This window comes from Buceros rhinoceros, unplaced genomic scaffold (genome assembly GCF_000710305.1).
Source record: "Buceros rhinoceros silvestris isolate BGI_N320 unplaced genomic scaffold, ASM71030v1 scaffold37570, whole genome shotgun sequence".
Classification (NCBI taxonomy): domain Eukaryota; kingdom Metazoa; phylum Chordata; class Aves; order Bucerotiformes; family Bucerotidae; genus Buceros; species Buceros rhinoceros.
Genome location: NW_010389658.1, coordinates 3,617 through 14,422, shown reverse-complemented (window position 1 = coordinate 14,422; position 10,806 = coordinate 3,617). Strand labels below are relative to the sequence as shown.

Below are 10,806 nucleotides of genomic sequence, written 5' to 3'. Positions count from 1 at the left end.
CAGAGATAAACACTGTTTTGCTCAGCACAAGCCAGCAGCCCCGCCAAATGCTCCCCCACACCCCACCGTCTACAAAGCCCACAGAAAGGTGTTCCTGGCCCCCAAGAGCCAGAGCTGTTGAGATAGAGAGGGGGTGGAGGTGCAGGAGGCGGGAAGCAGGGGTGGAGAGCATCCTGGCTTCTGGGAGCTGCCTGGCAGGTGGGTAGGCTCCTCCCTTCAGTTATCCTCCAGCTTGGACACCACTGTGGGACAACTAGCTGACTCTTCAGCAGGCTGAAACGCTGGAGAAGAGTTGGGTTTGCTAAATACAGGCAGCAGGTGGAGGTAACAGGAGACAGACCCTTCTTGTCATCTGCCACTGTAGATGATTTCCCTCCCCTTCTTTCTGCCCCTGCCTGGGTATTGCCACGCCAGCCGCCCTCGGCTGCAGCCTCCACCCCTCCCCAGAGAGAGGTGCCCACCGCTCGTGGAGGGGGCACTGTGGTTAGCATCCCCCCCACCCCAACTTCTCTTGGGTTTATTTATTGCACGAATGTTAAGTTATTTTCACATCCTCTTTGCCATTCTGCCTCTTGGCACAGCCAGGATGTTGGTACAGAGCCGTACTTTATATTTTATATATGCAAATCACATTTTATCTTATACTTATATAGAGCAAAAAAAATACTTATTTATTTTCTGACTTACGGTATATGTCCTACCTGACGACTCTGTATTTTGTAGACTTTACAAATAAAGCAAGTTCTTTTTTTTCCACAGTGAGGGTGTGTTTGGTTGTTCTTGAACTTCATAACAGAGCTGTGTCTTGGTGAGACCAGGTTTTCTGGTTCCCTCTAACTTTGCTGCTGTTCAAGAACGTGCCCAGAAAAGATGGAACAGGGGCCAGCTCATGACTTGTTTAGAACAAACACAGAGTTACAGTCTCTGGAAGTAAGGGGCTCGGTAAGCAAGCTTAATGTTGAGCATCACCCTCCCAAAGCACTTGCAGGAGCAGTTCAGTTGTGCTGAATCAGTTTTCCTAGGAGAGATAATGCTTTTTGCCAGAAAAACTCCTGCCATCCTGCCTTCAGACCCTATGCAGGAGGAGAGTCAGGTGCAATCAGGGCAGCTCTATCCAGAAAAATTCCCTGAGTGACCTCACTGCCCTGTTCAGCAACAGTGAGGAGGCAAGCAGGGAGCTCATGCCTGTGGGTGGCTGAAGGGGAAGGAAGTGTGGCAGGTGCCTCACCCGGAGGTGAAGCCCAACCTCCTCTCCATGAGGAAAAGCCACCCTCCTCAGAGCCCAGGTGGAGGCAATGAGCACATTCCCGACACCCAGGCAGACCAGGCCCCAGCCTCCCAGCAGCTTGCAGCACTCACATGGTTCTAGGTTTGACATAAACATTCCCTCTGCCACTGCAAACTGCCCCAGCCCAACCACCCCTCATGGAAGACAAGCCCAGAGCTGCTGTTTGCTGGGGCCTGTGTCAGGGAAAGCAGTCCTCTTTTTGCCACAGGCGTTCTGGACTTGTCTCTACTCCCAGTTTTTGACAAATGGGTTTTGGTCCTGCCTTGCACCATCCATGATGTCTAAGCTCCAGGCTGCTGTAGCTGCTCCTCCATCAGCTCCTGCATGCACAGACAGCACAAAGCTTTCCTCTTGAGAAGAGGAGGACAAGACACTCTGATCCACTAAGCAGAAAATCAAAATCAGTTCAGAGAAGTCACCCAGAGAGCACCACACAGAGGCCGCTTAAGTACAATCTATATTATCTCTATACTTTATTTGTCATCAGATTTGCTCATTTCTGCAGAGTATAACGTCACAAAGACCAAAATAGAGAGAGCGGCTTGTCGCTGAGCTCACATCAGTTAAACACGATAGGTACAAAACTAGGTGACTCTGTCTTATTTATCATACATTTTTTTTTCAGTCATTTATATACAAAGAACTACTCTATATGGAAAAATAATAAACAAATCCCATGGGTATGTTACATGGTAAACAAAAAGGAAGGAAGGAAGGAGAGGGGAAGCAGGTGAGGAAGAGCAGCTCCAAGGGCCTGCTCCTGGAACCAACACAGTTGTTGGGGCCCTGGGCTGCTGCGAGCAGACCCGCAAGACCATGGACACCTTGGGCTCCTCGGCCTCACGCTCTGGGTCTCAAGACATCTGCTTCTCCGAGCCAGAGCAGCTGCAGAGCCAGTCCTTGCTCTGGCACTTGCCTGTTGTGAGGGAGAGCAGGAAGCTCAGAGATGATTTTGTGTGGTGTTAAAAAATACATATGTATATAAAATTCTAATGCATGGCAGCTGGCTGTTGTTTGGGCGCTAGTTCTTCACCAGGATTCTCCGAAGGCAGCTAGTGCAAAAGGGTTATGCTTGAAACCACGATGAACAGGAAGCTTTGAGAATAGCCAGATCCTCTGCACATATATGCAGCATTCATTTCAAAATAATTTGAAAGTAGACGCTTCCCCAAGCCTGGATCACCCTCATGCTCAACGAGGCAATTCCAGGGACTGCAGATCTCAGCCACCCAATGCAACAAAGACTGGTGGGGACAGTCACCAGCTAAGTGACACTAGGACAACATGAAGGCCTGCAAACGCAAGGAAAGGGGAGGAAGGGATCACATCCCATGCCCCACTTTCCTAAGGGAGAGGGGGGAAGTTTAACACAAACACCTCACACTAAAAGACTATTATTCAAAGCCATGGAAAATGGAAGGAAAGCTCACTCAATCCTCAGCCCTGCTTTTCAGGCAGCTTATGGCATGAGGAAAACAGGTTTTACACCAAGCCCACACAAAACCTGGCAGATCGCATCTGCGTGTCCATTTAAACAGCGACAGATTTAGGAAAAGCAGTAACTAACTGCATGGCATCACAGGACGTGTGCAAAGGGGGACACCCAGCAGCAGAGAAGCTGCTGGATTATCTGCTGACCCTGCCTCCAGCTCCCACAAGAGTCAGCACTGTTGCTCCCACCTGGTCCCCACCAGACACCCGAGTATGGAAGGAGACACTGTCCTTAAAGCCTTCCCCTATCTTATGCTCCCAGCAGGGAGCAAACCTGCCTCTCTTGGAGCCCTTTCCCCCCAGCTCCTGACCACATACTTCTGGCAGGGGTGCTGAGGAAATGAGGTGCTCTTCACTCAGAGTTGCTTCTGATAAAGCGAATGAGCAAGCACACGGATTAAGATACAAGAGGAAAAGTGAACTCCAGGCAGTAAACTGGACCCCAGTTCTCCAAGCAGTGGAAGGAGGGGCAATCTGGAAATGCGCAGGTCTGCTGATGGCAGGATAGGCATCAAGCAGGAGAGGAACAGAGAAACTACAGCCAAGAACATCAGAGCAGCTTGCTCCAACCTCTCCGTTTTGCTTCCTGCTTGGGGGTAGGAGTACTTGAGTGTGCTTCCCCCTCTTCCCCTAGACAAAAAGCAAGAGGCATTTCCTGGTCCCTGGATGGATCTACAGAGGGATCACTTTTATTTTGGCTTCACCAAACACCTAAGGGCCAATCCAAAGCTCAACAAAAGCTAAGGGAAGCTGCTCTTCCCGCTCCCATGGATGCTTTTTCCACCCTTGATAGCACTGCAGTTGCTGCAGCTGCTGCCTGGGAAACTAAGAGGGACTATTTTAACCAGGCAGGTCATGTCAGGTTTCAAATCTCCTCCAGTCTGGCCCAGAACAGCTATGGAGATGCACACTAAGGAGTGTGCAACATCCCTTCCTGATCACTGCAGCCTAAGGGCAAACCTTGTGCAGCTCACAGGGGAAGTCAGTGATGACAAGCATGGAGAGAGATACCTGTGAGAGACCAGGACCTGCTCTGGCAGCTACCTGGTACGCTCCACACCTTTAAGAGGGTCAGCTATGTCAGTGGGGGACAGGAAACAAGAAGAAAAAAAAACTTTTTAGTGTTTACCTATCTTCCTTTCTCAAGGGAGGATGAAAGGGCCAGAGCTCTACAAACTTCCACCACCTATCATGACCAGCCCTCAGTCTTCTCAGTAGGCAGCAGACACTCCAGGTCACAGGAACTCAAGGGAGATGGGAAGCCTGGACACCCGGTGATTAGAAAACGCTGCCCCTTGTGAGACAGTAATTCCATCCTTGCTGAGCTTTAAAAAGCATCAGGTTTGATGGAGAGCATGGGGCATCCAGGGAGTAGAGGAACAGGAGGAAAGCCCTGTCCTTTTCCGCACCACTCACTCAAGCACAGGACTGCACAACCAGGTGCTCAGGAGGCAAATGTTCCTTACTAAGCATTCAAGGCAATGGCTATCAAGAGACCAGCCGCTGGTCTGGTCCTCAAGAGCACTTATTGCTGCATCCTAGTCCCATTTCCCAAAGATCATGGAGATATTAGTACCAGGGAGCTGGGAAAGGAAACTGCCCACACTGATCATTCAGGAAGAGGAATACAGAGCAGTCAGGTTGTCCAGTTGGAAAAAAAAAAAACACCAAAAATATTTTTTGGCCACAACTCCAGGCTCTGGCCAGAGGTGGGTGTGGAGCAGGTGTGGAGCCCCAAGCCCTGGAGCTTTGCTTCAATCAACTGCAGTTGACCACTGCTCTAAGGAATGAGCTCGAGAACGGAGTCCTGGCCACTCCACCACCTCCACACTGCTCATCGTGTCCGCATCCACAAAAGCAAATGGGAAGTGCCCACTTCTGCAATCTGCACTCTAGGAAGTGATATGACCTGCGTGTTTCTGCTTCAATAAATTAGAAAAAGAAATAATAATAAAAAAAACCAACAAAAGAAGGAAAATGACAGCCTGTGCTGGCAGTTTCCCCTCCTAGAATTCATCGTCAGAGCTCAGCAAGAGGGTTTTCTCGTTGTCACGGGCACCCGAGCAGCTGTGGGAGCGCGAGATAACATGACTGCCGTTGCGCCAGGGTGGACCATGCTCCAGTGTTGACTGCTGGGTGTACTGCTGGTAAGCTGGGGAGAAGTTGTGGATCGCATCTTGGACAATGTCATGAGGGTTCATGGTCTCCTTGAGGCTGCTGGAGATGCTCTTCATGGGAGCACAGCGACCTGTTGGGGTAAGACAGGGAGGGACAAGTGAATATACTGCTGCCTTCCTCCACACCTCTTAACATGTAAGGAGAACAGGGAACATGCACTCCTAGATCCTGCAGAAGTTACTTCACAGACTTCCTTAAGCAGCTGCTGAGGAAATGCCACACAAATGGTGTCAAGTTTTACCAGTAGTGCTCCTAGATCCACCCACTGCTAGCCAAATGAATCCACCTCAGCACCAAATGGGGGACATGCCACGAGAATGGGATATGCCCACAGTGACAACCTTCACTACACACTACCTGTGCTGGCTTGGCTATGCAACACAGTCAGTCAGGTAGGGAGGTGCTCCCGTAAAGGGTTTCAGAAGTCAGAAACTAAGGAACTTCTGAAAATATAGGAGGAATGGCAAGTGCAATTCCCAGTCACTGGAAACTAGACTGATAAGTGGTATTGAAGTGCTCACAGCAGAAATCACAGAAGTGGAAAGCAAAGGACGGAAAGGAGGGTAACAGGCAGTACTAGAGGTAGAACCACCCCATGGATAGAGATTGCCACAGCAATATTGTGAAGGAAGCAACACTTGGAGATTATCCCACCTAGGTGCTGAGTACAGAGGAAGGCTGTGTGTCCTTCTAGGAGCTGCCATTTCTCACAACTTCCAGGTCCTGTTTCTAGCGTGGGCTTCTGGCTCTGCTCAGTCCTGGGGATGAGCTCCCCAAATGACCAAAGCATGCTGATCATCTCTGGCAATTATGAAAGCAAAGGGTAGCTGGGGTGAGAGAGCAAACAGGCTCCTTGAGAGCCTGTGCAACTCTTTGGAGAGAGACTCACACAGTCCCGGCAGAGATGCTCTAGAGCTAGGTGTTATGTCACAGGGCTGTTTTACAACTTATGGTCCAAACAACCCTAAAGCAGCTGTTCAAGGCAATCGAGCTACAGACCTACAAGGAAGGGGAACAAGGGACAGAGCAGGCAGTAGGCAGGCTGGGAATCAGGACAGAATAGCTTCTCAGTTAAAAACCAACGGAGACAAACACACAGAGCATGCTGTACCTACCGTATGGCCCGTATGATGGAATTGCTGCATCAGGGACCAGTGGCCAAAGCAAGGGAGAGATAAAAGGGAGAGGAGGGAGACGAGAAAAAAAGAGAGAGAGGAAATAACAAGACCTGAACAAGACCCACCACCAAAATATCCCCCACTGTACTGGCCAGCAGTATACCCTTTCATCAGCCATAGATGTCATGTCCTCCAGTTACAGCCACATGAACATTGCCCAAGGGCTGCTGTCTTCCGACATCTCAGCACACACTCCCCCCAGCAGGAAGGAACTCCTTTATTCAGAGAAGACTGAATGTACTTGCATAGACTGGGCACAAGAACCCCTTTTTTAGGGGATAACATCCACCTCCCTTTTCCCCAGAATAAGATTTCTAACAGCCCAGCCCTCACAAAGTTGTTACAGGAAGATCCTCCTCCTCCAAGCCAAACATATTGCCAAAGCACTGCCTCATCTCCCTGAGCCAGCTTCAAAACAGAGCCTGTTTTGGGCCCTGTCCCTCCTGCCTTCAGTCTGTTACACAATCTGGAACGATGGAGTTCCCCTTTGGGGAGACAGGAAGAAGGACAAACCCACTCTACCAAAAGGATGCAACTTCCTGCAGCCCTCAGGTCTGCAACAATCTTTCGTGGGTGGCATACTGGGGAACTGAAAAGGGAACAATGCAATTCAGGCAAGGTTTCTGCCCTGCAGAGCCGTTGCACAATTAATCTGTTCAGACACCACGGAGGAGGGGATGTGATGTTTTTCCAAGCACTCGGGCTGGGAGTCATATCAGGTTGCTAAAGGGACCAGTCCCCACCCAGTCTGGCTAACAAACAGACATGTCATATACGTTGGCATTATTTCCTACCTTGGGCATCAAGTCTCTTGTCCACATACACCTTGTACGTAAAGGCATGGCGTAAGGCGATGGCTGCAAAGAACATCTCCACGCAAATGATGAAGTCCTGATACCCAGCAGCTACGGTGCCTTCACCCACAGACACAGTGGCAGAGTGGATTTTGGGGATGGCACCACACTTTTCCAAGATGGCCAACAACATTCCTAAACAAAGCAACAAGCTCATATAAATGTGCAGAAAACACGATCACATAGTGACTGTAAGGAATGGAAATAGCTGACTATGCTGTACGTCCTACACGCAAACCCATTTAACACAGGAGCTATGGGCTAGCTACTCCCATCTATGCTCAGCTGTACAACAGAGAAAGAGGAATAAATGAGACAAATGTTTAAGCAAAGAATGTTCAAACACTGATCCTCTGCTATTCTCAGCTGGCACATAATCTCTGGAACTAGTTGCTGCAGGACATAATCAAGTCTTCTTACCAAGGTAAGAAACAGCCAGATATTCCTGTGAGCACTTCTGTGATCTCAGCACTTCTTGAGGTAACAGAGCTTTTCGTTTACGCATAAAGTGGTTTTGATACAACACTGCAAGAAAGATATTTCTCCCTGTCCATAGCCAGGCAGCTGAAGAATTCCAGAGAAGTCAGAAAGCGTGTGACCAGATGGCTCAAGATGATAGACTAGACAGCTTGTTAGTTTGTCTGTAGACAGGGAGGATGTGCCATACCCCAACAGCCGAAATCCCGTCTAAGTTCCTACTCAATTAGTCTTTGAAGTGCAATGTGACAAACTTAAGTAGAGCATTGATTAGGAAAATGCCCAGAACCAGTGAGTAAGAAGCACTAAGCTCAGACGGAATTTCGTCTTTCTGAATGTGCCTCTGCATCACGTGTATGTATTCCGAACGTCTTTCCGCTCGTTGGTGGTTCTGTGGCAGCACACTGCATTCAGTCAGCTTGCTGCTTCACATGAATCACAGACATACCATTAAAATTTTATAGAGCACTAAAAAAAAAAAGTACTAAAAATTTTTAGATGTGCCACTTTCATCAGTAAAAGGGCAGCATGCAGATAAAATGTTGGCGGCTTGACTTTTACGATTGTTTCAGAAATGCAAAGGACTCTTCATCCAAACAGCTGATTTTGCCAGGCAGACGTGTACGTGCACATGCATGCGCACTGGGATCGTGAGGCTTCAGGAGCATAGAAACAGAGACGAAAATGAGCAAAACAGGTTTCCCAGAGAAAAGCAATGACAGTTTATAAAACAAATATAATAATACAGAAAGACACTCTACCTATTAATCAGCATCTGCTCTGCCAACTCTAGTGTCTGAGCCCCTGCAGAGAGCCCTTTGTGCCCACCAAGGGAAGCAAAAAGCAGCTCACCTTGCCAGAAGGACAGGAAGATGACAGACTTCACCATGAAGAACTTGAGGACTGGGCTATAGGGACTGAGCAGCTCACGTGTGGCAAAGTAGAAAAGGAAGAGAGCGTACAGCGCCAGGCTGACAGAGATGTTGTAGATGATCGTCACATAGAGGTAGCCACTGGTTACACTGAAAAGAGAAGATATATGAACGCCTGAAATTTCAGCATGATCTTCTGCCCTTGCTGCTGTCACTGGGGAGTTCTAAGAACTCCATTTCCTTCCTGCCTCCTTGTCCCATACCCACCCTCAAACTGAGGTAGAAACCAACAGGCTTACCCCTGCCCTCTTTCCTCACGTGCATATTCAGGCCCATCTTTTCCCACAGCCCAGCACACACATGGACCATAAGCACAGCTGGACAGAGAAGGGGCAGCTGAGACTTGCATGCGAGACAAATAAACTTACTCAAAGTCACCATCCTGGTACTTGCCAAAGGCCTGAAGAATGACTGTGCTGATCGCCATGAGGGGCTTCACCACACAGAACTGCAGGGTAGCCTGCAGGAACGAGAGAGGAGCAATGAGAAGGTAGAAGGTCCAAGAGACCATGTTCCCAAACCAGCACCATGACAGTGTCTCCACTAGGACAACTCAGCAAGGCAACACAACCCAGCCCCAACAAGGAGTCTGACTCCGCCACTTACTCATTGACTATGCTTGAGGACTGCAGCACCCAAAAGGAGATTCGGAAAACGCATGTGTGCTATCTGCTTGTCCAGAATGGAAAAAAAACCTCTCTGTAGCTGCTCCTACAATCAGCTCAACTGCTCTCTTCCAGAGCTGTTTTCCATAGGCTGTGCCTTAGCCCATTTACGCATGGTAACACCACAAAACCAAAACCAATCCCATACTGTGCTATGGCACAGGCATAGCAAGTTTAACAAAGGAATACCAGGGAAGGGATGCAAACTCCAACCCATAGTTACCACAAAGCCAGGCAAGAAGGTTCCCTGGATAGGAGGGGAACCCTGTTCTCCGAGGAGGAACTCTGACAACTGCCACCACGTGAAGGCATTTTTCTATACACACCAGTGTGTGTTGCCAGTCTGAAGTGGAGAGCTATTCTGTTATCACCCACAAAACCTTTACTGAATCTTCCCAAAGGCTCCACGGCACTTGCGATCAGCTCTACCCATTCTGCCAGTATAAATCACTGCTCCTATTGGGACAACGCCTCTCTCAAAGTAATCCCATGCTTCATCTTTCTGGAGACGTTGAACTCCAAGGTCCTAAGACAGCAGAGGGCTGTGACTCTAAAAATGTCACACCTGTCTCCCTCATGGGAGCTGGAAGAGCCTGGGCAGGTGTCATCCTGCTCACCTGTGGGGAGGGCATGGAAAGAAGGCAAAACCAAACAGGAGTAATTGCTTTGGATACGATGCAATTTGTTAGTGGTCATAAGACTTCAAGAAGATTAAAAACCCCAGCACATGCCAGTTAGTGAGTCACTGTAAATATGTGAACTGGAAAAGGTCAAGCTCATTCGTAAACAACTCTGTCCTCTGAGCTTCCCCTCCTTCCGATCTAGGGATGTTTTAACCATTTCCCTGCAATCCAAACCACAACATCCTATTTTTAGTTGCTTCCCTAGAAGATGCTACAGCATACAGGAAGCACATGGATGGCGTGTGACCCATCTGTGAGGGTCACCAGACACAGATCCAGCAAAGAATCTTGATCAAGACACCAGTACACCACCCAACTGCCGGAGAGATGGAGGCAACATGGGCAGACTGGCTGACCCACAGCAAGTAGCTGCCCGAGAACAACTTGGGGTGGGGGTGAAGGTGGAAAGAAGAAATTATTATAACATACACGATTCCTTCAGGATGAAAGGGGCTGGAAAGAGCAGAAAATGGGTAGGTGGTGGTGGCAGGCAACAGGAGTGCTGGAGATGCTGAGTACTGGAATAAAATGGGCAAGGTGCCCTTTCCATCACACTCCTCTTCCTGATCATCACAATGGTGGATGCCGCACAGATCAGTATTGAGATGTGCTGTGTTGCCCTTTTGCACCAGCCCTCTCAGGAACTTGCCTTGAAAGGTCTTACTCAGCAATCCTGGAAGGCTAGAAGTACCAGACAGTGAGTCTTGGTGTCTAAGATTTCCCACCAAGGCAACATCTAAGCTTGAGCCAAGAAGGACAGAAGTATTTAAACATCCCTTTGTAAGAGAGCCCCTCACAGCCTCCAGAGCAGACTTAGCAGTTTGCAAAGGGCAGGCCTGACTAGAAGAATTGCTGCCAGATAGCAGCAAAGGAAAAGCAAAATATCCACCTAAGCCAGTTACAAAATGAGATGAGGATTTGTGGAAGCTAGCAGAACTGTCACCTGTCTCCTCTCCTCACCTCCCCACCTCTCCACCCCCAACATCGCCCCGCTCTGCCAAAAAAAAAAAAAGGGCTTCTAGTCCTCCCTGTGGAAAAAAAAACTTTCCGAACACAACCA

General features: G+C 48.9%; 1 protein-coding gene across 1 annotated transcript in view; it reads right to left on the bottom strand.

Moving 5' to 3' along the window:
• Positions 1 to 4,785: 4,785 nt before the first annotated feature.
• Positions 4,786 to 10,806, bottom strand: part of TMEM184B (transmembrane protein 184B) — a gene marked incomplete at its 5' end in the record, with an annotated part of 8,018 nt that continues 1,997 nt past the window's right edge. The window contains 5 exons of the mRNA XM_010135036.1: positions 4,786 to 5,027; positions 6,073 to 6,096; positions 6,930 to 7,124; positions 8,319 to 8,488; positions 8,767 to 8,858. Of these exons, the coding sequence (XP_010133338.1) occupies positions 4,786 to 5,027; positions 6,073 to 6,096; positions 6,930 to 7,124; positions 8,319 to 8,488; positions 8,767 to 8,858 (723 nt within the window). The remainder of the gene's footprint in view (positions 5,028 to 6,072; positions 6,097 to 6,929; positions 7,125 to 8,318; positions 8,489 to 8,766; positions 8,859 to 10,806) is intronic.